Here is a 26,357-nt window from a genome sequence, read left to right on the forward strand (position 1 = left end):
TCAATATAATAGGGTAAATTGCTATATTATATTTTATTGGTTAATTGTAGGTCCGCGTCAGCCTCATTAGCTGCTAAGTTTCTTAATGTGATTTCTTTTGCCGCTTTTTCTTCGAAGAAGTGGGAGTACCCAAATTCCACCAAAACTAACGCTATTTTATGCTCTCTGGTCTGTTAAAGCTAGACCCTGACTTTTTTTTTTCTTTTTAGTCTGTGCTACAAATGACACGCTCTATCCACGATAAAAACTTTCAATTTTTTTTACGGCGTTGTAAATGGATTTCTATGATTGCTAGACTTAGGGCTTCACGGGTTAGTTAAGTTCTTAAAATAATTTAAATTCCAGTTTGTAGATATATAATATGAAATAAACTGTGATAATGATTATTGAAGGAAGGAAAGATGAACGAAAACTGAATCACTCAAATATACCTAAACTGTGAAAAAAAGCGCGTGTTATTAATGACCGCCCAGAAACCCAGATTCGCTGCCAAGCCAATTTTTCGTTCCTCTATTTCTCTTTTCGCTTTTTCTTAAACGAAGAGGGAATGCTTACATTCTACTGAAGGCAGACTATACCTTTTTTCAAATGCGCCGAAAATAACCTGTTGCGCCCACGATAAAAACTCTCATTAATCCTGGTGTTTTTACTCTTCTTTTTTGTCATTTTCTCGTTATTTTTCTTGTTTTTGTTAATTTATTTATTGCTGCTTGGTGCATACTGTCAACCACACAATGTTAGGGATTCTAAGTTTGCCGTCACAAAAGCATATGAGTTTAAATTATTAATTTTTTAATTTGCAGTATTCTTTTTCTCTTTCTTTCTTTCTTCCCTCCGTTCTTCCTTTCTTTCCTTCTTTCCTTCCTTTTTTTCTTTTTTTCTTTCTATCTTTCTTTCTTAAAAACAAGCCTCGGGTGAAGAAACGAGGCTCGATTGGAATCGAGCCTCGATTACAAAATCGAGACTCGATTGCGTAATCGAGCCTCGTGTGTCGCATAGTGGCAAAACGAGGTATTGTGGTCGTTTTAGATCGAGAGTTTCTGGTCTGGTTTACCAGAAACTTTGAGTGATCCATTTCTTCTTTATTTGAGCACAAAACTGGTAAACGTGATTGTACTTTACCTTTCAGTCAAGCTTGTAACCAATCAAACATCGCAACGGATATCTGAAACTGATGGAAGCGAGGAAAGTACATTTATAGATGCAACGGCCAATGTCGTAAGTCGGCTCTCGAAAGTCTTAAGGTAAAGGGCTTCGTTTTCTTTTTTGTTGAATATAAAATGTGTAGAGACCGACACCTCAAGTGCAGTACCATTATAGAATTCTAAGACAAAGGGTAAACATGAGTCGCAGCTTAAAAATGATTTACATGTAAACCGTACCTGTGTACTCATGGATAATTTTATCGTGGTCATACATATTGCAATCAAGGCTGTGCTCTAACGGCGCCAGGTCGCCTGAGGCGACTAACATTTGACCTCGGGCGACTGAAAATATTTTCTTGGTCGCCCGGCCGGGCGACTGGCTGGTGTTGGTTTCTTGATTTACAGTCAAAAAAAAAAAAAGAAAATGTTGTTCAATCGGGCGCGCGTTGATATTCAAAGGTCGTTCCACGTGAATTTACGTGTAACATAATCATCGACTTTGATCGTGACAAGCTGCACAGTTTTCGATTTTAACCGCTTTTCCAAATAGTATTATAATTTTTCCTTTAAATTAGGATGGCTCGTTAGTTAGTTTTTGAAAAGCAATTGTTACTTCTGCTCTGACAGGCGTAAAGTACGGTCGACGATTAATAAATCGCTAAATGAACACGGGAGTCGTTCTTTTAAAAGAAAATGTTGTTCCATCGGGCGCGCGTTGATGTTCAGAGGTCGTTCCACGTGAATTCACATGTAGCATAATCCTTGACTTTGAACTTGACTAGCTGCACAGTTTTCGATTTTAACGGCTTTTCCAATAGCATTAAAATTTTTCCTTTAAATTGGGATGGCTCATCAGCTAGTTTTTCAAAAGAAGTTGTTACTTCTGCTCTGATAGGCGTAAAGTACGGTCGGCGATTAATAAATCGCTGAATAAACACGGGAGTGGCTCTTCTATGCTAATTTAATATTTTAGCCGGCTTTTTACTGCCGTGTCTGCGAGGCAAAAACATAACTTAAGATTGTTTTTCCAGTAAAACACGATGTATAAAAAAGAAAAGATACATTTTTGTTGTGATTGTTTTAGAAACGGGTATAAACTCTATAAGTCCTGCATTGTCCTTGGTGTCGTGACAAGTTATTACGTATCACGCATTTTTAATAATTAACTGACTGATTTATTAATTTGGGCGACCAACTAGGAGACCCGGGCACCTCAGCTAAAATGTTTGGGAGCCCGAAGGGCTCGCCGAAATTTTGATTTGGGCGACCATCTTTTAGGCCTGGGCACCCAAGCTAAAACGCTTGGGAGCCCGAAGGGCTCCCTGAAATTTTCCTTAGAGCACAGCCTTGATTGCAATTTTGACTGTTTGTCATTATAAGATAGCAATGCAGTCTATCAATTGCTCGTAGCGTAAAATGAAGGCTTCAGGAACAATCTCGCGAAATGCAATCCAAATTGCAACATGTTGGTTTTATTTGGATCTGTTTCGCACGCTATTCGGTGGTAATAATTTCTCAATTGTATTCAAGATGGTATTGCAAGTCTCCTGGCGATGCAATGTTTACGACTGGGCCTAGCGTGTTTCGATTGCGTGGAAAACCAAATTAGTTGTTTGACAACAGGAAATGATTTTTGTCATTATATACAATTAAAGAAAGGGATAATTTTTTGTGAGAGAGTAATACTGCGGGTGATCGGAGAACGCCGCCTTTGCCGTAGTATTTTGATTTATTAGAAATAAACCTTTAAAAATTCTACCTATTGTGACATTGCGCGGATACTATCTCCAGCGGTCGGAGAATCCAGCAAAGCGATCGTAAACAGCGGAAAACCTGGTCGAATCTTGTCACTGAAGTAGGAGAACCAAGTTCATTTAATTCGAAAATTAGCAACTAACTAACCAGGCAATAAAGAGCGTGGGTTTAGGTTAGCACTGAGGCAGATTTTTTCCGGATGCTTGACCGAGCAATGACATTTTGGTGCTGTACCAGTCTTCTGACAAAGCTATACATGTCGTTGCAATCAGGTATCGAACATCATTCATTCTTGGACATCGACAGGAGATCAATAAGGGTCTTATAAGTGTCTCAAAATTCAATCAAATGATTGAAAGGTCATGCAATTTGAACATCAGTTTTCCGAGAAACTGACAGAATCTTGCGACAACTAAATATAGTGCATATTATATTACACCGGGTTTCACGAATCGGGAATATCACGCGATCAGGTTTTAAGCATCATTATAGCGAGCGAATATCAGAAGGAAATGTGATTTTCATGATATTTGATTTGTTTTGCAGCTGATCCTTCCATTTAAATACATCCTGAGCACACGAAGCCAGACACCTGGAATCAGCAGAAAATAGCTTCAGGTACTAAATACAAAGCAAACTTAATTCATGATCCATCCATTTTACCCTGTTTACAATCAATGCTGCCATTTCGAAAAGCTTCAGGTGCTTAAAAACGCAAGTTAAATTACTAGTTAATCCATGTTTTATTATGCATCTTGAATAGCTATTTCGAAATAGCCTGTAAAACGACCGATTGGTCAGTAAAAAGTGTCGACTGCATATTGCCAACTGCAGACCGGATACAAAATACAGACAAAGAATAAAAGGACCTTTTCGTTTAATAATTTGATTTGACCAATTGAAATTCATTCACAAGGTTCCTATCGTGCATTGTTCTAAATTTCCGGTTTTTTTTATCAAATACTGTAGCATCACGTGTAAAAATAACTGACTCTCAAGTCACGAAGAGTATACACTCGTTTCATACAAACCGATAAGCTTTTTATCAGTTTTCTTGGACATCAAGCAGACCTAAAGCGTCTGAAACTCTACAGAATCTTGCTAATTTGACATAAACTGCACTAGTCTTTGAACAAGGCTCAATAACTCGAGAATACTCTGCAATGGGTTATCCTATTGACATGTATTGAATAACGTAGGAAAATTCATTACCTGACGAGGGAATTCCGGGTTAAATTGCAGGCGGAAACCGATATCGCATGAATCGCGAAGCGATGAGTCAGGTAATGGATTTTCCTTGAATCGCATCATTGAATAAATATATGTTATTTGCCGGCTGGGAGGCAGTAGGCCGAGGGCAGCGTTCTCAAGACCGAGGTCACAGTTTTTCACCATACGGACCTCCCAGCCGGCAAATAATATTAGGCCTCACGGAACAGCGTATGCACGTGAGCCAAGGAAAATTTCAGACATGCGCAGAATAGGCCCTCTCCTGTGTTTACTTCTCTCCTCGACACTTTTAAAACTTTACCGTTGAATATCTTGTAAAAACACGAAGTCTCAGGAAGTTTAACACATAAACCGGGAAGACTGCGACGAAGTTGAAGATTCTACCGTTTTATTTTTTTCCTTTTCATCGACTAAGTGGTAGAAATTCTAATTTTTCGTACTGTTTTGTCGTTCATTGCGCGTGGTGTTTATTATTTGGAATTTCGAAACGGACAAGTTTAGGAGTGGGCATCGTGTTTTCAAGGCAAACTGAGTTTTGGAGTCCATCGTTGTTCGTTTGAAAGTTATTCACATTTTTTTGACGGGCGCTCAAGATACCATGGAGGAGTGAAATATATCGACTGATGTAATGTACTCAGAGCTCAAGATACCATGGAGGAGTGAAATATATCGACTGATGTAATGTACTTAGAGCAGCTCGAAAGTACAGCAAGCGCAGAATGCACGAGGTAAGAATATAACTTAAGTTATCTTGACCCCTATCTTGGGGTGTGTTGGTGATAAAATGTCAATTAGCCTTCCTTTAATATCGCCCACTCGAGATCGAGAGTGAACTCCGGTTTAATCGTCAACAGGAGCCAAGAAAAATTTATCAATCACTTCTCGGGTACTCGTTGGTACTTGCTACGGATTACGGAGATGATGTTTGACTGGTATCGATTGTCAAATTAATGCTCATTTCTTTTGAGCGCTTTGAATGTAGAGGATTTACCAATACACTGATTCTTTTTCGACCACACTGCATATTCAATAATTAGTATAGGTCCAGGTAAAGTTTGGTTGTTGAACTGGTCATTACAAGTTGCCTGACAGGCAACTTGTAATGACCAGTTCAGGTATATGTAAGAAAAATTCCATCGATGTAGATATATTTAATAGTAGAAGAAAAACGTTTAAAGGGGAGATAGGATTAATTACGGGTCAGAAGGGTATTACTTATCTTTTACACAGAATAAGGAAAGACAGGATAATAAACTTGGCACATTTTTAACAGATCGAGTGTTCCACTCTAATTTATTACTGTTAATCATTGTACACTAACTATGTGCAACATAACATTGGCTGCATCACTTTGATTTGCCCTTCCTGTGCAAAATATTATGCTTATTGAACAAGAACACTTATACATGAGTCATGTCCTTATCACATTAAAAGTTACATACTGCTAGTGATATGTTAAGTTATACATGTGCAACAGTATAATGATATAATCTACATGTAGTTAAATATTACATTTATTATGTTCTTAAACTGCTGAAATTTAGTGACAGCAATTCAGTGTTTGTTCAATATTCTACAAAGCTACAGTCATACATAACAATTTAAAATCAGATACATCACAGCTTCGTATACCTACTGTTCATTTTTAATGTAATATTCAATTCATTTAATTCAAGATCCAATACAACATGATTGTACATGCATGTCTCAACTTTGGCACCATGCACTTCACTTTTACCCTGTAAAACCAGTTGCAATATTGTAAACCAAAAAGCTAACATGCTACATGTACATATACTAAGATATTAAGCTATGTTCACTTTACTAACATGGCATGTACAATGTGCTTTTACCAGGTTAATTCTAACATGTTGTGTTGAAATGTTAATCAATTATTAGATACGTCTCTGTGTGTTAAAATGTATACATGCTGAGATATATTTATTTCATGCAGTGTGGTCGGTGAAATCAATTCTTATATGTATAAATCTAAAACATTTAAAAATTACTGAGCCACCCCTCATGACTACTCTATTCTTCATGTGCAGGCAACAGCGTAACATGTTCAGACATGTGGGATGTGAAAAGATGAGTAGTTGGAGGCTGGAAGACATTTGGAAGATTTTGTAGACACAATTGGCATTCTCTTGGTAGATCATAAATTGGTAGCTCCTCCCCATAGTTCCACACCTTTAGTGCCGCTAGCTGCATGAGTCTTGGAACTTGTCCATCAGGTGTACAGGTAACTCCCTCAATTACTGTTGGGTTGAATGACCTCTGTCCCTCCAGTGCAGATGTTCCCTTGGCAGAAGCCTTCCATTGAAGTTTAAGTTTGCGACCATCTGCTTTTAGTGACTGAATTGTTTCTGGTAAGTTATTGTTTACTTTCTTTTCTACCCAAGCTCTAGGGTAAACATCCTTTGCAGTAAGTGGCCCATGTGTGCAGTTTTCTTTAATCTTGTTTAGGTTCTTTCTTGCCTCTTGCAAAATGTCTGTGGTGAGCATTTGGGTATATTCTTTCATTCTTTCTTCATGAACTTCATGTGCTGCTTTTGTGGTCTTGGTGTTGGTTTTTCCACTATGCAGAATATTTTCAACAAATGTGATTGAGGCCTGTTTTGATAGCTCTGACATGTTATCATTAAGATACAGTTGAGAGAGGTTGAACTGTCTTTCAGCAAGAACATTGTTAACTGGAAGACTGAAAATGTGCTTGGCATAGAACTCAAACAGGTTTGGAGTGGCTTCTTTACTTATGAGTGAGCTGTGTGGTGATGAAGCAATTTCTTTGATCTCACTGAGCAATTGTGGTTCCATCAATTTCCAAAGAGTGGCCCATTTAATCAATCCAACTCTATCCTTAGACACCAATGTTAGAATGTTCTGTCCATGTACATGAAAGAAATTGTTCACTGACTTTTCTTGTTGATTTTCAGATCTGACTGGAATTTCAAGAAGCTTTAAAACTGAATGCCAGAAAGGACTTTGGTATCTCTGATCAGCTCCCATTCCAAACAACTTGGGAAAAGTTAACCACTCTGCTCCATGATCTTTGATTACTTTAATTGCTTCTTGTAACATTGGCCTCTGCACTTGTTTGTGAAAATGGTTGATAGCTGCTGGGTCCTTCAATGACATCTTCACCTGTTGTGATGTTAAAGGAAAATATTCTGCAGGAGACATAAACATTTTACTTAAAGTTTCATGGTGCTTCAGAACAGTTGCTGGCCATAACCTTGCTAGGTAACCACTGGAGAATCCAAGTTCTGCATCACTAGCTTGGGATGTATTCAGAGATGGGATGATAAACTTATCGAGGAATTCAAACAAAAACTTGATTTCAACTTGAATCATAGGACTGGAGCTCAGCTTAATGACATCTTGCCAAATAGTCTGGTGGCTATCTGATTTTGGCAATCTTTCAAGGAGACACTCAGCAAGCTGTAAACAAGCTTTTCCATACTTAAGAGGCTGTCTCTCTTATTTCCACCCGGTCAATTTTGCGTCAAAAATAATTTTGCCTGAAACTCTGTTAACAGAAAGACTTTACCTAGGAAAGAACTAAATTAGATTTGGTTTGATTCGAAATAATTTTCTGACTGCATTACGGGCCATAATTATTTCCCAGTCCGTAGGGAGCGTCGCAACGTCTCAAAAATTGAAAAATAGGCATATTTTGTAACGTTGTAAAATATTTGATTCGCATAGTTAAGCCACAGAATTTATATCAGATTGCTTAAAAACCTTTCTAGTTTGCCAAGAAAGTTAGAATTTGCCCTCTCGACATATTTGAAAAGGCGAATTTTAGCATATTCTGACCACTAGAAATCGCCATCGGCCGATGGCCGTAAATAACCTTGATTTAGACGCTAAGTTTTGGGATTTGGGACCTGGTTGACGATTCTATCCTATACAGCCGTTAAGTTTAGACCTTTATAAGCAAAAATATGCAAAAACCCCTGTACGTTTTCGATTTTTCAAAAGTTATGACTATTTGAATCAGCACATGTACGAGCATTCGCGATTTTTTCGCCTACACCAAAATCGAACCACTGGAGCAGATTTCGTCATAAATACAGCTTACCCGCTTTGCAGCCCGGCTTCATGGCTCACTTCAGAATTTTTCTAATAACCAGATTGGTGAAATCCATGATAACTTCAACAAATAGCTAGGTATTGCTTTCGAAAAGTAGGCGGCATCCATCGTGATTCGTGGTATCAAAACAAATGCCGGAATTGGCCACATTTCGTGGTGAATCACCCATTTAACATCGCTGCAGAGCTGAATTTTTTTCCAAAATCAGAATATAAACTCTCCATGTCTGGAAGCTGAGGGAGAAATGAAGGTTTTAGGCTTCTGAAGTGAAGAAATAATCGCTCAAATTTAGATCCAGTTCGATGTTATACTGTTCTCACAAAGGTCCGCACAAAAGAGAAGACCGCTGATAGCATGTGCCGTACGATGTGCTGTATGGTTTTGTTTTGTATTTAATGTAATATTTGGGCAGAAAAATTTTGGATGAAAAGAATAAATGCTTTTACCTGGAGTTTAATATCATATAATTAATAAATCAATTTCAAATATCTTGAGCTTGCTTCTCTCGGTTCCGCGTCGATTGTGTCTACAGAACAGCAACCTGTCAATAGCCGGAGAAATCATGGGTTTATGTGAAATAATTTCAGATATTCCTCGCTTCCCAAACTGGTGAACTGGACTTAATGATAACTCCAGCAAATACCTCCAAAATTCAGCGGTCGGCATCTGTCGATACTCTTCTTTGACTCGTTGTTGCGAACTAAACTCGAAAACTAAAGCCATGTTTCGCGCTTAATGCCCCGTTGAAACTTTGGATTGCAGCTGCATTCTCTTCAAGAATCAGTCATAGAACTCCACTTGTAGGTCTATGTGTCGAAGTTTGGCGTTTTGGAATTTAAAGCTGTACGATTGCACTATCGCGCATAACAGAGGTCCGCATTAATCATTGCGGGTGAACCCGCTGACCCTTTATTTTTTTTGGAAGGCCTGCAAGTGTAGTATGGCATGCAAGTGCTTTTTCGAAACCAGAGAGGCTTCAGTCTGTAGCGAGTCCTCAGCGAGGTTGTTAGAGCTTTCATTGGACAGAGGATACGCACTGACGAAACACCCAGTGAAGGGAACAACAGCTGCAGTAAGAATAGTAGACGAATCAAAGAACACTCTCTGTACAAATAAGATTGAGCATTTTAGTAGCTTCCACAACTTCGAATATGGAGATATCGGTCTGAGAGTTTGGAAATGTTATGGCATCGGTAAAGGGAAATACATTCCATATGACGTAATTTATATCAAGCACCAAGGTCAAACGTCCCTTCAAACCATAGAATCTCAAGGGTTTTATGATCCTCCTGAAAAGCGTGTGGTCAAGCGTCGTTCAAAGGGCAGCAAGGAAACAGAGAGTACAACGCCATTGTTTGAATGCTCTGTGTTTGGATGTGTTGAAGTGTTCGAAACCTTTTCGCAGCTGGAGCTGCACCTGGACGTTGGAAAGCATACAGTCAGCAGGTTAAAGCCAGTATGATGCAATCAAAAGGGACTGGGCCCTTAAGTTCTCGTCGATAGATAGCGCTGGTATCGAGTGTTCGAGCTGTTCGTTAGATTCTAGTACACCACTCACTTCTCCCGTGGATACTTCGCCCCACTCGTCTTTACGAACAGGATGGGCCGTAAGCAAACCAAGGGGCAGCGTTAGATTTTCAGAGAAGGTAAAAGAATACCTAACGGCACGGTTTACACTTGGAGAAAGAACTGGGCGAAAGGCCGACCCCGCCCAAGTTGCAGTGGACATGCGAAATGCGAAAAATGAATCAAATGCACGTTTGTTCTCTAGAGAACAGTGGCTGACAAAGAGCCAAGTTCAGAGCTTCAGGGTGTGATCGGGATATCACTGGATGAGGAGGAAGATATCCAATGCGTCCAGGAAAATTCCGAGAGATAAGATCTGGTAGACAAAGTTAACAAAGAGATCAAAGTCTCACATCCAATCTGCTACGATACGTAGGACCTCTGTGAACGTTACCACAATAACACACTTCAGAAATTCAATGTGGTTTTGTTGAGAGCCATCTGTAGTCATTTTGAGATCCCTGTAAAATTGAGAGACAAAAAACAGATCCTCATAGACAAACTGTCGGACGTGATTAGTGATTTTCAGTGTGTATCTCAGAAGACTTATGTAAACAATGTCTTATACGGTGGCTGAAAGTGTAGAATATGCTCTACAGATACAAACTACCTTTACTTCCGATATCAAGTTCTGACGGCGTTGTTTTAGTGTAATATATTATAATATCTAGTAGTCAGTGAAATGTTTTGATGAAATCGATTGAAAATTTACCAAAAGCAACACTTATAACATCTGTTCATACGAAGCATGTGTCAAGTTTTTAACACGTTGGTAGCCTATTTCTCCGGCTATTGACAGGTTGCTGTTCTGTAGACACAATCGACGCGGAACCGAGAGAAGCAAGCTCAGGATATTTGAAATTGATTTATTAATTATATGATATCAAACTCCAGGTAAAAGCATTTATTCTTTTCGTCCAAAATTTTTCTGCCCAAATATTACATTAAATACAAAACAAAACCATATGGCACAACGTACGGCACATGCTATCAGCGGTCTTCTCTTTTGTGCGGACCTTTGTGAGAACAGTATAACATCGAACTGGATCTAAATTTGAGCGATTATTTCTTCACTTCAGAAGCCTAAAACCTTCATTTCTCCCTCAGCTTCCAGACATGGAGAGTTTATATTCTGATTTTGGAAAAAATTCAGCTCTGCAGCGATGTTAAATGGGTGATTCACCACGAAATGTGGCCAATTCCGGCATTTGTTTTGATACCACGAATCACGATGAATGCCGCCTACTTTTCGAAGGCAATACCTAGCTATTTGTTGAAGTTATCATGGATTTCACCAATCTGGTTATTAGAAAAATTCTGAAGTGAGCCATGAAGCCGGGCTGCAAAGCGGGTAAGCTGTATTTATGACGAAATCTGCTCCAGTGGTTCGATTTTGGTGTAGGCGAAAAAATCGCGAATGCTCGTACATGTGCTGATTCAAATGGTCATAACTTTTGAAAAATCGAAAACGTACAGGGGTTTTTGCATATTTTTGCTTATAAAGGTCTAAACTTAACGGCTGTATAGGATAGAATCGTCAACCAGGTCCCAAATCCCAAAACTTAGCGTCTAAATCAAGGTTATTTACGGCCATCGGCCGATGGCGATTTCTAGTGGTCAGAATATGCTAAAATTCGCCTTTTCAAATATGTCGAGAGGGCAAATTCTAACTTTCTTGGCAAACTAGAAAGGTTTTTAAGCAATCTGATATAAATTCTGTGGCTTAACTATGCGAATCAAATATTTTACAACGTTACAAAATATGCCTATTTTTCAATTTTTGAGACGTTGCGACGCTCCCTACGGACTGGGAAATAATTATGGCCCGTAATGCAGTCAGAAAATTATTTCGAATCAAACCAAATCTAATTTAGTTCTTTCCTAGGTAAAGTCTTTCTGTTAACAGAGTTTCAGGCAAAATTATTTTTGACGCAAAATTGACCGGGTGGAAATAAGAGAGACAGCCTCTTAAGATACCACTGGAGAGTTTCATGATAATATGTCCACCTTGTGTCTATGAATGTCTGGGGAAGGGGTGGCTCTTTACTTAGAATACCAAGAGAAACATACATAACTTTGTATTGGCTTGGACGTTCATGATGGAGCCAAGATATTTTGTAGAGTAATTGTAAAACATGGGGGTTGCTCATGTCACCCTTGGCCCCAAACCCAGCTTGGCACATTCTTCTCAGCATAATGTTTAGTACATGTGGGTAGCATCCTACAAAAAACATCTCTTTTCCAAAAATTCTGGCATTGTTAGCTAAAAGACCATTTACTTTTCCCTTTTGGGTAGAGGCATTGTCCCCAACCAACCCTGAAACATTGGTAATATCATATTCATTTTTTACAACGTGATAATCTACATCAGACTGGTGTTTTCCAGACCCACTTGCTGTTAGGCTGTTTGCAAGGACATAAGCTCGTGGCTTGCTCTCTATGGGACACCAGGTGTGAACACCCACTACGTGCCTCTCCTCTCCTCCTTTGTGGGAGTCATCACTCCAGAGATGAAAATCATACTTGGAATTTGAAAAGCGCTTGCGTAAAATTAGTTTGTCGGCTTCACCTAGGAGAACATTCCAGTCAGAAAGTGTAGTTGGGGAGACAATGAAGTTTGTTGGGGGGCTACAATTGAACAAAATATTGAAAATCAGATGTAATGCTACAGGTGTCTTTTGATATGATAACAAAGATGCATGTTGCATGTATCTGACACAAGCCATAAACATCAAGGTCCTTTGGTTGTGTCCATTGTGACCATGAGCAAATGTCTCCACAAGGGAATACCCCTTTTTGGCAATTTCACTGTTGCCCTGTAATTTCTGTTTTAGCTTTGAGAAAGCAGATCTTGTCCCCCTTAGCTTGTGTCTGACTTGTATTTCCTTTTTTTCAGTAGACGTCAGATTTTTTTGACACTTTTTAAGTTGAGTTTGAAGCCTCAACACGTCCTTTTTCAATTGGATGTTCCTTCCTTTTACAAATACTGAAATTATGAAAAGGTGACACAATAAAAATTAGTTAAATGTAACTGATTTCACATGATAGAGTATTGAAACGGAATACAAAGTAAAAATGTCCTGCCAGAAATCTTATCGACCAGGTATATTTAGAATGTGTAGTTTAAATTTGGCAAAAACATTGTTATCACAATTGCAAGGTTGAATAATTGAAACTATTGTGTTTCCACGGTGGTCCGTACGCAGATAATTTTGTTCATGTCGATAAAAACTTCTAACACAAGCCTCAAAACTTAACTCGTAAAACTCTCGATACTGTGTGACACTCAAAGATACGCGTCCTTATGATCTACTGACCGAAAAAATTAACTTGCCTGTACATTTCTTTTCTTAGATACGAACCTTTAGAAGGAATCTAGTCCGCAGTTTAATTTTTTCGCTTTTCGGTGCGCGTACTACCTCCCTTGCGTTAATCGCCGCTCCAAATAGTTAAGCAAGAAAAAGTCTGAAAATACTGACCATGCAGCCATATCGACTACTTTGTCTTTATTTTCGAGTTTTTTTTTTTGGCTTCTGTTCGGTGGGAGTATTATCGGTTTATGATTAAAATCCTCTTAAAGTAGTGTCATTAGCGATCGCGTAAGTTAAAACCGCCGAAAATTCAGAATGGGAATGAAAATCATTCACCGTAGTTCGTGGCTCAGGCAATCTGCAGTATTATTCTTAGACATTTGCAAGTCTGCATTTCCATTCCCTCCTGAAATAATATCACTTACCTATACTGCGTCGTAAGGTTTTGACTGTTCCTTTTAGATTGGCGTTTTCAGACCTCAAACTCTTGCACTCTCTCTTGAGTCGATCGATTTTTTCTTCACTTAAAAAGTTGCAAACTTGCACCGCAACGCTTTTTTTTTCAACTTTTTCAAAATAATCTTCATGTTTTCTCAGCTTCTTTTTGGCTGGTGGCTGATTTTTACTAGAAAACTGGCTGCCGTGAGGTCTTTTACGAGCCATCAGGAGTTCTCGTCAGCGAGTCGGCCGGCAATTAATTAACACAAATCTGCAACTTTGATGTAAACAACCCTCGGCATGAGCCCGCGTTCCTTTTATCAGGCAGTGTTACAAAGTAATGTAATCTACGCATGTCTGAGATTTCAGGGGGTTACGGTTTCCATGGGTGGGGTATCTTTCCGTGAGGCCTAAATATATATATATTTCTTAAACTTGACGAAATTCTTTCCGAAAGAACCCGAATGATTTGGGGCTGTAAATACGGCAAGATCTTCCATAAACTGAACAATTTTTGAGCGAGTAAATGGTAGTTAAAATAGAGGTGACGCAAATAATAATTAAAGAGAGATGCTGAGGGTTAGCTACTATTGACAAGCTCTCCAGCATATTACACCTTTCTCGAGACCCCCGAAAATTATACTTTACAAATTAAGTGCAAAAGTTAGGTTTGTTTATCACGTCCCCGAGCCTCCGAGTCCCACGTCCCCGAGTCCCAGGTCTCCGAGTCCCACGTCTCCGAGTCCCACGTCTCCGAGTCCCACGTCTCCGGGTCCCACATCTCCGAGTCCCACGTCTCCGAGTCCCACGTCTCCGAGTCCCACGTCTCCGAGTCCCACGTCTCCGAGTCCCACGTCTCCGAGTCCCACGTTTCCGAGTCCCACGTCTCCGAGTCTCACGTCTCCGAGTCCCACGTCTCCGAGTACCACGTTTGACTCTTCAAAAGGTGATAATGCTTTTGAAAACACTTTAAAATGAAAATTTTCATAGAATGAAATTGTAGAAAACTTTGTTGGTTGTTATGCTTACGTGGATACGACACAATATCATTTAGCCTCGTTTTCAACTCGCACTTCCACGCTAAATACCTTGCTTCGTTAACCAAACACAATGCGAGATTTTATTCAATGATGCGATTCTACCAAAAATGATTGACAAGTGACGCTACTTGAACATCCCGGCTTTTTCCCAGAATTATTGATGAGCCCTTATTTCGTTCAAGGAAATAAACGGGAGATCAAGCATCTCAAACTCCAAAGCAGTTTGCAGAAATAACTTACATTGCGCTAATCTTCTGACAAGGCTATATATATCGTTGATGTTTTGCAATCAGGCATGGGACATCGTTACCGCGAATGAACTTAGAAAGAAGCTTGATTTCGTGATCTTTGATTTACTTTGCAGCTGATCCTCCCGGCTAAATACCTCTGAGCACAGAAGCCAGTCACTTGGAATCAGCAGAAAATAGCTTCAGGTACTTAACGTAAAGCAAAATTGTTTAAATGTTGATCCATATTATACTATGCATTTTGATAGCTTCAGGAATATTGTTATTTCGAATCGAACTCTCAAACGAGCAAATTACTACAGATCTAACTGTGTGTAGACGGCAGACTGTATCTCGAGTGCAAAGTTTTCTCGCAGGTTATTTGAAATATTGCTTAACATATGAAATTTCGCAAATGAGCTAAATTGGAAAAAAAAGTCAAAACTCTTCATAAAGGGTCAATAAAGTTTAAGGAAATATTTAATCATGTAGCATTCGATCCAGAAATTTTCCGGTCCCCGTCGATAAAACTTTTGGCATATTTTAATAGATGAAAGTTTGCACTTAACCAAGTTTGCATTTATTTAAGTTTTCGGAAGTCAGGCTTGCTTTTGTGCAGAATCCTTGTAAGAAATAGCTGGAGAAAAAAGTATCTGTCACAATCTGACACCTGTCAATTAGAGAGCGTGTAAGAAAAGAAAAAGCGCAAGAACATTTGAAAACAACGGAACTAGTTTGGCAAGGACTGTCACACATGCCAATGTTTTCTTCGGAAACATTCAATGATCTAATGGAAAGTATTATTCACTCTCATCGACGATTCATTCATGTACGAAGATTTACCTCTGTTCACTAAGTAAACGGCGAAGAAAGTAATTGTGAGTAAATTCAAATTTTTTATTTTGAAGTTGTGAGAGTTTGCTCGTTTGTTTGCTGCAATGGCGTGTGTAAATCTGGTCCTTCCTCCACAAAAACTAAATTCGAATGGCACACTCCAATGAGACACAAGGGGATTTAATGCGGCCTTTTCTCAATAAATTCCTTCAGTTTCTGTAGTACAATTTACGGTACAAATGTCTAAATTGAACGGACTCGGAAAGACTCACCGAGAGCGTATATTTGTTGTAAAACTAAATTTAAACATTTGCTGGCTCTTTCACTACGAACAAATTGTTTGAGAAAATTCAGATATCAAATGATTGAAGTTCCTTCGTTCAGTTTAACTGTAACCAAATACCTCACGTTTAAACTTTCTAGGTACTTTTTGTGGACGATTAAAATTAATTGAAGACGGTTTTGAGGCCGCTAGTCAATCAACGAAATGACACTATTGCATAAACAAATCTTTCTGAAACCAATATTTTTCTGTCAACCACAGTGATTTGAGAGAGAGAAAAGAGAGGATTCACAAGTTATTTATCGGCTTGAGGTAGTGACCGGCGTGTTTGTTTAAAAATACTGCCCAGCCGGAAAAACGAGATATATTTATGAAAAATGGCAACGAAATTTGGGATGTACTCGGCGACTCACGAAAGCGTTACCGTGGCCCGTGGGCAGAGATAGGAAAATACTGACCGGGTTGAGAACCAATCAGATTGCATGATTCATTACCGTGCCCTCTGAAAAAAAATAAAATCTTGTTACTTAATGTGTTTTTTTTTCTTCATTTTCTTTTCGTAAATAATCAGGAAATAATTACACTCTGCTGAATTATTGAACAGTCCGTCGATTCCAACATCGTTTCCAAGTATTGTGTGAGGGGACAGAGAGCCCACAAATCGTCTCACTTCGTCTCGTTTAATGCGCTTCAATTCATGGAACTAGACCGTACACGAGTGATGACGTTGGCTATGTCATATAATACTTATACTCCGTAGTTTCCATCTAAGATACCTGTGCCCTTTTTCGTTTCAGGCGTTATATGGGAAACATGTTACAATCTTGAACAGCGATGTCCGATCAAGGTACAGTTATTCCCAATTTGTATGAAGTTCATGTAGGGGAACTCTGTATCATGATATTATTAGTAATGGTAATAGGAATGAGTGAGTCTAATCCAGTCTGTAATCATAAGAGTGAAGTACTTATAAAAAAGCGGGTTCTGGTTCATTTCGTGTCCTCATGAATCTTAGCGTGAAATCAAGGCAATCCGTGAATTTTACCAATGTTCAAGGTCTATTTTTCCCGTAAACGACGTTGTTCTCATAAACAGACCTAACGGTTTTCAGGTTTTTGTAAAAAATTGTTTTGATTTACAATTCATAAGTCGAGGAAATTCTTCGAACAGCCGATAAAATTTTAACAAAAAATTAGCATGAGTCCGCGACATGTCGATGCATTGCGTAAAATCAACTTGTACGCCTCTGGTGTAGTTATTTCTTTCCGTCAAAACTGCCAATATTTCTCCTCGAAGGGCTGAATAATATAAAATGTCTCTGGGTGCATTGTCAATGGCTTTTGAGAGGATATAGACAGAATATGATGCTGTCTTCGGGTGTATCTTGTTTTGTGTCAGCATCTACATGATCATAATCGGACGACCGCGCAGCAGGAGTCCGATTTTGTTTATCGCGAGTTTGACTGCTAATCGAATTGGACGACACAAAGTCTTATACCAATAAATCATAAAAACTACAATTTCCAAGAAAGATGAATAGTCAAGTCATAAAAGAAAGGGAAATTCAGGAGTCTGTACACTGTTTCTATGGTGATTGAAACCAAGGTTGTGGTTGGTTGATTTAAACTACAACTTTGAATGTGATTGGCTTATTGAACTGTCTGATAACCAACTGCCGAAAACAAAATATCCAATAACAATTTGGCAAGTGAATTGGTGGAAAAAAAGAGTTTTTCAAACCAATCACAGTCAAGGAAATTGTAATTTTTATGATTGTAGAAGAAAGGTCATTGCAGCGGTAAAAAAATTGCACATACAAGGAACGCTGAATTGTTTCGTGAACTTTTCAGATAGTGCTTGCTACAGAACCAACGCCGTCTACTGGTCTTTTTAGTAATTATCAGAGCTTAATCAGTTTTCGGGTTTTTTTTTTCGTGGAAAAAATTTTACCAAATTCCTGTAAATTCGTCATTCAGGATCAAAACGATAGAGCATTGTCAGGCTGTATTTATCGTGAAATGGGTATTATTGGCATGAAAAGACGTTACAAATATTTACTTCAAACTTGAGAGAGGATTCATTACGAACTTGCTTATGATAGGTTAATGGGGTGACCAAATTGTAACATATTTAGTTGCAGGTGAAGTCCTTCGCGATGATACTCTCCCGTTCTTGGTAAATTTCTCACTTAACGAAGATTCAGCGTGCTTCTTCGAGCAAGGTGACCATGGCAGGGTTTACTATTGGCAAGCTCCATTTGGAATGACTGAATCTTATTTTCTTGACTTCTTAATCGAAGTCGTAAATGAAATCGTCTTGACTGAAGTCTCCAATCAGGAAACGGGTCGATTACTCGAGCTCCTCCTTCCTACTTCAGAATTACTTCCAACGTTACAAAGACAGAATCAGAAACGTATAAAATTGTTGAAAAGAAATGACGAGGACGCCACATCCATATTACGCGAAAACCTCGCTGGCTTTGAACAAATAATTGTACTTTACCCCTCCTTGGGAAACATATCAAGCGTACATCTTCGAATAGACGACGTAACAGATCCTTCCGGGGAGATACGGAAAACAATCAACCAAATTCGTCTGAGTGAAGCAACCTTTGATGCTGAAAGCGATGAAGAGGATGAGAAGGAGGAAAGCCAAGATATTTATTCTGAAGAAATTTACTCGTCAGATGAAGATGAAGAAGTTGAGCGGGAAGTCCAAGCAAGCCCGGAGAAGCCTTGCTATTATCCTTCCCAAATAGAAATGGCAACGATTTTAAGGAAACGAATTGAAGCCATTATGTCCCATTACCATAACATTTCAAGACTCAAGGAGGTCTTCAACGATATTGAATTCGTAGTGTACACAGCCCGGTACAGAATGCTAAGCAATCAGACGGAGAAGAGGATTCGCCATCCTGACGCAGGTGTACTTTCAAAAGAAGAACTTGAGTCGTGCAATTGTGAACGTGATGGAAAGAAACGGATGTTCATGTACGTTCGCAGCGCGGAGACGGATACGCATTTTGAAAAACTTAAAGGAGATGTTCAGGAAAAACCCCAGACACTCTTTGTCATTGTAGCAGACGAATGCCACTGGGGAATAACCAAAGACAAATGGAGCAAACCCTCTGCCCATAATCTTTTCATCAATGAATGGTCCAAAGGCAACCCCCCCAAAAATGTGATTGTTCTACAAATCTCAGCGACACCGTTTAACCTCCTGACGCAGAACTCTCGTCTTCCTCTGGTTCCGTGCGTTATTCTCAAGGACAACGTCTCTCCAACCAATCAAGCAGGCGATCTCGTGGTCCTTAAGCAAGAACCTGACTTGGAGCGAGTAGGGGAAACCTCAAAGAAACTTGAACTTCACGTTGTCCACTGGTCAGAAGTTGAACTTAAAAACTTTGAGAGAGGAATGCGAATGAAACTCAAGTCAACTCTAAACATTGACAATTCGCTATACAAGTACCTTCAACTCTCTACCAAGGGAAACCTAGGTGTCACATCTGTATCAGAAGAGGCAACGGAATTCCTTATCCAAGGTAGCCACGGCATGGTGACTTTGAAAGCAGAAGAAAAAGGAGGACGCTTGTTGACGGTCACCACGAATACCCATGGAAACTTAGAAGCCAAAAGTGATTCTCCAGTACCAACAGAATTTGAGGTTAAGATGGATTTTGGAGTTGGAGTTGTCGCTTTTCGATCTTGCGACCAACGAGATCTCTACATTTCTGTAGACGCGAAAGACGTAGTCAGTTTGCAAACCGCCAAAATTGAGCGAAAATGTGGTGTTTCTATTATGAAACCAAAAGTTGACTTGACTAAAGTTTCTTTCCAATTCTACACTGATCAGTCGGCACCAATGCAGGTGAACACGGTTGGGAAGCAGTATATGAGTTTGAACTACTATCTCAGCACCCTGAACAGTCCCATCAAGAAAGACCAGAAAATTAGGGAAGATAAGACCTTTCAAAATATTGTGGATAAGGCCAAGAGAGGAAGGAAAATGTCACAGTCAGGCTCGACTTCTTTTCCAATTGATGCCTTGCTCTGTGCTGATTACTGCTACCACATTATACTTTCGAGCGTTTTCAACAGAGGTGACGAGATATGTAAAGCACTGACTGTTAAAGTCGAAGAATCACCCACTAATGAATTCCACAGACGTCTCACATTGTTCAAGAAGAAACTCAATGCACCGGACGTGGAAAAGTACATCCACCCGGAGGCCTTCGAGCTAATTCAAAGAAATATCTGCGACAGAGTAACACAACAATTTAAGGAAGACTTGAAGAACGCGGAGAAGCTGAAGAAACAGAGGGCATCTGAGTGTATTGAATTGCAGACATCGAAAGACAACCTGGCCATCTCATTTGTTGAATGCATGATGCACCTTCCTTCACAAGAACTCGAGGAATTAAAACACTACACACCCTTAAACATTCAACAGGAATTGCAAGCAAATGGTTGTGAGTTAATGGTACAAATATGGCACTCTCTAGTACAAGAACATGAAACAAGTTCCTTAGTGGAAGATCTAATCCAGAGTGGAAAGGGAGATCTAGGAAAGATGAAAATTGTACGAGCTAAAACAATGAAAACTGCTGATCAATTTTATTACACAGTTCAATTAGCGCGAGAAGTTTCGGGTCTCAAAGAGTACTTTGAAGTCATAAGAGACTATGGAGGTATTGAGATTGAGAACCAGCTTATGAAATCGTCAAATCCCTTCTTTAAAAAGCTTCAACCAGAAGCTTGCACCTATAAGTTTGATTGTCATTGCAGTGAGTTGAAACTACAACCTAGACATAAAATATGTGTTAACTGCCAGCACGCGCACAAATTGATAACGCAGTATGAAGACCTGGAAAACCTGGCATGCATACTCATTCTTGTCGAGAAAGGCCGCATGGGAGACACGTTTCCCCAGAGTTTTGACTGTCTCGACTTGCGACTTAGCTACGATAGTAGTCACGAGTTTAAGGAGGGCTCGGCAGTCTATCTATCCAGTCTTATTCAAGAGCTTGGAAGAATGTGCCGTTATACTAAAGTTCCCACAAGTGCGACTCCATATGTATTGATTGGGCGACAGCTATTCAAGAGACTCAAGACGTCAGTTAAGACGTCTCCATCAATAAGTGTAACTTCCTGCAATAAACCAGACCGGTATATGGCTAAGACGCCCCCGATCAAAGACGCACAATCATCGGCTTTGCGATGGCTAAACTATGAAGCACATAAAGACAGCTACGATTATGGAAACTCACAAACGCACTGCAACAGAATCCTTCTGCAAGCCGAACCTCAGATTGGCAAGACGGGAACGTACTTGTGCCTGATAAGAGAATTGCGACTGAATATTCTGGGAAAAGAGAGAGTTTTGCTCACTTCACCCGCCACATTTGACGAAGGTTCCTTTTACCAGTGGAAGCAAAGAAATAACCCTGACGAGTCGGTTATCACAGATGTAGATGAATGCAAATACTGGCAATTTCCGTACTGGAAGACAATCGCGACTTTCCCAAGCCTGCTCGACAAACCGGTTGAGATGGGGAAGTATTCAATAGGAGGGTGCTTCTACTCTCATGAAATGGAGGAAAATCCATTCATTTTTCTGAAGGAGGAAGGGAAAACGCTAATCAAGACCGGTCATCAAAACCTTAAGACTGATGATTATTCTAATGGCCCCCGTGCTTGGCATTGGTACCATTTTGAGAAATGTGCTGAGTGTGGAAGACTTCTACAGGGCAAAGAATCTAAGCTGGAAAATGTGGTGGTAGACATTGCTGGAATCACCGTCACTGTTACATGCTCCTTGCCCAGCAATTGTCCGTCATTCACTCAACTAAAAGAAAAATTAACGAGCAGTAAATCTCTAGTGGATGGTCTCACTTTGCCATACTGGATATTTCATCCTTCACACAGAGACGATCCTAGGAAGTGCACTTTGAATTACCACCACGTAATGCAAGAAAACGGACGCGTTATCAATTATGTCCAAGTTGTCGTTGTTCGAAAGGAAAAGTTCGAGGCCTACAGATCCACCTGGGGAAAGGTACTCGTCATTGTACCACTTCCAGAGGAACTACCCAATTGCGGCCTTGGACCGGAAGATGGAGGAATTGGTTATGCCAGACTGTTTATTCAAAAGTTCGCATTTTCTTTAGAGCTTGAATACGTCTTCATGATTGATGACAATATCGCCATGATGTCAGAAGCAGAATTTTCAAAAGATCACATGCCTGGAAAAGAAGTAAAAGTACTCAGAGATGACAGTGGGGTGATGCAAATGCGGCGATGCACTTTCCTTAAGCCTTTGTCAAGTCTTCAAAAAATAGTACAGGGAAAGGACACTCCAACCATGGCTGACAGGGAACACGAGTCGCATCCACTAAAAGATGATTTTGAAGCCCAAGGCTTTCCACTGTATACCTACACTGGTCCTGCGAAATTGTTTCGCGATAAGCAACATGGGAGCTATGGTGTTCTTGGTCTGATGAGAAGTGTCCCAAAAGCAGTGAGTCCGTTCATGAAGACCCAGGTGTACGCTGTGGTCTTGCTCAATGTCAAAAGTACTGTGGACAAAGGCGTCTTTTACCGTCCATGGCCCTGCTGGGAAGATCTACGCTTCAACGATGATTGTGACAAAGCAGGTCTATGGGTTGTTAGATGCAACCGTTACTCTTTCGTCAAAGTTCAGTATAAAGCCTGGATTGAGAGCCTCGTCCTGCCTCAAGTCTTCACTTGGGATGAGAAATGTTCAATCGTGGAGAGACCAGTTGAAAGCGAGCTACCAGAAGCCCTGGAAGAGAAAATTATCCTAGAGCACCTTTGCAACTTTGTGAACACCAGTGGTCCTGACAAGTGTTTCAAAGAGAGAATTGAATATGATAGACCGGTGAATAAAGAAGCAGCAGATTCTCCCCTTCGCATCCTTGAGCAACTTGATGTGGGTATGGTTGCAGAAGAAGATCGCACCAGGGGAGTTTCTATCCTGGTTCTCTCCTACTTTCCAGGAAATCGGAGAAGAGAGACCTTAGATGTCCTTGATTCAAATTTCTGTGCGACAAAGAAGAAAATTGTTTTCGTTGCAAGTGCCACAGAAGCAAACAGGCGATGGCCTCAAATGACTGTGCAAACCATATCAACCAGGCACGGTATTTGTCACAACGATGAGATGACTGATAGAAACGCACAATTTGCCATTTTTTCCGCGGCAGACCCTAAGAGGCACCGTTTGCGTTGGATTTTGATCGAAGCATCCTTCTCGCATAACAACGACGTAGTTAAGACAGAAATGGGCACAAATGATATTGAGGCTTTTGAAAAAAGCCTTGAAAACAACAGAAATGCGCTAACTCTGGAGGAAAGTACCTCGTCTAACCAGCAAAACACAGGCAAAACGACGAAAGGAGTTAGGAGATCGCTGCAGGAATCCTCCAATGACTGCCAAACATTCAAAAGGCAAAAGATTCAAGAAGAATGCCGGAAACGACGTAACAACCAAGAAGGCGAGACGATGTCGGCAGATGGGACAGCGGTTAGAAAAGAGAGAGAAAGTAGTAGTAAATCTCCCCATTCGGTGAGAGAAGTCGACAGTTTAGCTTTGTTCGGTGGAGAAGGAGATGCCGAAGTCGAAAGTAACTCTGACGCCAGTATCGTAAGCGAAACCCCGCAGTCTCAAGAGAGGAGCCAAGAAGATGGATGTAATAATCGCAAGTATTTTGAAGGTATCAGTGAGGTCACTAAAGCTATCGTCGATCTTTGGATGGAATACAAGGAAATTCCAGGGAGCACTAAAAAGGTGAAGCAGGAAACAGGAACGAGCGATCTTACAATGGAATATGTAAAGAGCAAGCTTTCGAAATTCACTCTTAGCCAGCTAGAAGAAAGAGATGAGAGTGGTTACAATGCGCTCTTGAAAGCCTGTTCATTACCATCCATGAGTCCTCATGTAATGCAGTATCTCATAAATGATGCAAAAGTAGAGATCAACTCTCGTTTGCCTCCTAACTTTGGCAGACACCACCCAGCAGGCGAAGGGTTGATTCCAGGAATGTCTGCTTTGTCAGTGGCTATTAAATGTGGAAAGAAAGCCAAAACGCTTCAAACTTTCACGAAACGAGGAAAAGAAATTTCGGTAGGAACTTCTGACGAGGAGGGGAATACTGCCCTTCACCACTGTGTTCTATCCTGTTCTAAATTTGCCTTTAAGAAGGTATTCCCTCTATACAAGAACAAGAATTGGAAAACGATGATCAACGGTGAGGGAAAGAGCCCTTTAGACATTGCCAAGAACATGGAATGGAGTAGATTGAGCGAAGGTAACCAACAGACCATTGCATTCATTCTTAAGCAAATGGAGGGAGGCGAGAAATCTAATTACCATCCAAATTGCATAAAAAAAGTGCCGTTAATGAATGATGGCTCTCTTGAAGGAAAGCAAGCCAACAGCGATCAGAATAAACGCGTACAAACATTTAAAGAAATGGAGGGAGGCGAGAAGTCTAATTATCATCCAAATTTCTTAAAAAAAGAGCCGTTAATGAATGATGGCTCTCTTGAAGGAAAGCAAGCCAACAGCCATCAAAATGAACGCGTAAATACATTCAATGAAGAACATCAGGAATGGTCCACCCAAATAAAGCGACCAAAAATTGGTGACGGTTACGGCCAGCATGTAGAAGAAGTAGTTCCTGGCAAAGCTGTTGATGGAGGCGGAAAAGTTGGTCTTGGTGACGACTCCAGTGATAACGGAAGCGTTAAGCGCGATACTTTGGGGAAGAAAGCTGATATAGTCCAATCTTTAGATGCCGCCGCGCATATGGATGGTACCAACAGTGTCACCGGGATTATCGTGGATTTATGGAGAGAGTATAAAGAAATGCAAACGCAAGTTGAGGAAAAGGGCAGAAGCGACCTAACCACAGACGAAATTCAGAACAAACTCGAGCATTTCTCAAAAGATCAACTGGATGCAGCAGATGAAAGAGGCTACAATGCACTTCTTAAAGCCTGTTCCTTGCCTGCTATGAGTCCTCATGTAATGCAGTACCTTATCACTACAAGAAAGGTTAACCTCAATTGTCAGCTTCCTTCTGATTTTGATGTGAATCACTCAGAGGCTAAGGAATTAGTTCCAGGAATGTCCTCTTTGTCCGTGGCAATCAGAAAAAAAAATGTAAAATCAGTCTCCACGTTTATGAATAGGTCAACGTGGATTCAAGTAAGAAGTTTTGACGATAATGGAAACACCGCTCTGCATCATTGTGTGATTTCGATTTATAAAACTGCCTTTGATAAAATTTTTCCCCTTTTCAAGCCGCTGGAATGGAGAGAGATGCGAAACAAAAGAGGAAAGAATCCTTTGGACATATGCATTGAAAAGGAAGAGGAACTACAAAGACAAAAAAAGGTAAAGGGAAAAGCCCTGGAAAAGCTCAGAGACATGCGTAAGGAAATGGAGGTTTCAGCTTAAAGTTTACAAACATCAGGTGAGGGTTAGTCTTCAATGTTCCTAGTATTATTCAGTATCAATATATAAAGTTTGAATTGCTGCTTTCTCCAATTTTTAGGGAAAGCTTTCCTAGGCCGTCCTTTATTATTGTAAAGTATTGTGTTATAGTAGGTGATAAATAAATGACTACTACAACGACTTGCTTCAATGAAAATAATCTATCACCGCCAAGGACAAATTCTCTTTCAAACAGATTGTTTCGAATGTAAGCTCGCAATTTTTACATGCAATTATATAAATTAATTTATTATAATTATCCCAATCTTATTCATGGTTCGAAACTGCCATATTGAAAACATTCTTGCAGATGATGACGAATTATCTACTGAAAGTTTCTTCTTTTTCTTCTCTCTGGTATTATTTTTATAGCATCCAAGCCAGAGGTGAACTACACCTTACACCCTTCGATTTCTCTAAGTGGCAGCTGGTATTCTTCGTGAACATGGATCGAACACAGCATTTATCAGGCCTCAATGCAAAACCGAATAGGGTTTCAAGAGGAAATTATCAACTGAGTTTCGAAATTAATTTAGGGATCTTCTCAACCAATCAGAGTCGTAAAAGACCTATGTGATATTTTCCTTTGTTATGATTGGCTGTGGTGATTACTGTGAATTTGATATTACGACACTCTTGAAAAGTGCTCTGAAACCTATTTGAAGTTTTGGTATATCTGGTAATTTGGTTCTCTGAAATCTAGAAGTGCACATCTATTTTTGTAATCACTTCTCGAGTTTTAACTAGCCACTGAAAATTTCAGTGTAAAAGGTGTAAAATTTGTCGTTACTTTGAACTTAAAAGCGTTTTAAAGTACTGCTTGTGAAAAAAATTGAAATCTTTCATTAAAAATGAACTGAATACTGTGTTTTAGAAACCAGCAGCGTTAGCTATTCGAATATACATGGTGAAAGTAGGA

The 26,357-nt window shown here is 39.8% G+C and overlaps 3 protein-coding genes across 5 annotated transcripts; 1 reads left to right on the top strand and 2 right to left on the bottom strand.

The window, feature by feature from the left end:
* Nucleotides 1-974: 974 nt before the first annotated feature.
* LOC113684317 (uncharacterized) lies at nt 975-26,357 on the top strand. 3 transcript variants are annotated; one of them, XM_089199355.1, is made up of 7 exons: nt 975-1,011; nt 1,130-1,244; nt 3,447-3,518; nt 14,946-15,015; nt 16,723-16,772; nt 18,060-25,418; nt 25,811-26,357. In XM_089199355.1, exons 5-6 carry the CDS (start codon nt 16,760-16,762, stop codon nt 25,400-25,402), a joined length of 7,356 nt encoding a protein of 2,451 aa, XP_089055481.1. In that variant the 5' UTR covers nt 975-1,011; nt 1,130-1,244; nt 3,447-3,518; nt 14,946-15,015; nt 16,723-16,759; the 3' UTR covers nt 25,403-25,418; nt 25,811-26,357. The 3 variants fall into 3 exon arrangements, with proteins under 3 accessions (XP_089055481.1, XP_089055480.1, XP_089055482.1); XM_089199354.1 differs by lacking the exon at nt 975-1,011 and having other exon boundaries at nt 1,104-1,244; XM_089199356.1 differs by lacking the exons at nt 975-1,011; nt 1,130-1,244; nt 3,447-3,518 and adding an exon at nt 14,417-14,487.
* Nucleotides 6,162-7,607, bottom strand: LOC149049120 (uncharacterized). The gene has a single exon (XM_089199592.1). The coding sequence runs from the start codon at nt 7,482-7,484 to the stop codon at nt 6,162-6,164; it is 1,323 nt and encodes a 440-aa protein (XP_089055718.1). The 5' UTR covers nt 7,485-7,607.
* Nucleotides 11,703-12,803, bottom strand: LOC149049121 (uncharacterized; the record flags this gene model as incomplete). Its single annotated transcript, XM_089199594.1, has 1 exon — nt 11,703-12,803. A coding segment is annotated over one exon (1,101 nt), but the record flags the coding sequence as incomplete, so codon positions are not given.

The sequence above is a fragment of the Pocillopora damicornis genome, chromosome 3 (assembly GCF_964200805.1).
Source record: "Pocillopora damicornis chromosome 3, jaPocDami1.2, whole genome shotgun sequence".
Taxonomy (NCBI): Eukaryota; Metazoa; Cnidaria; class Anthozoa; order Scleractinia; family Pocilloporidae; genus Pocillopora; species Pocillopora damicornis.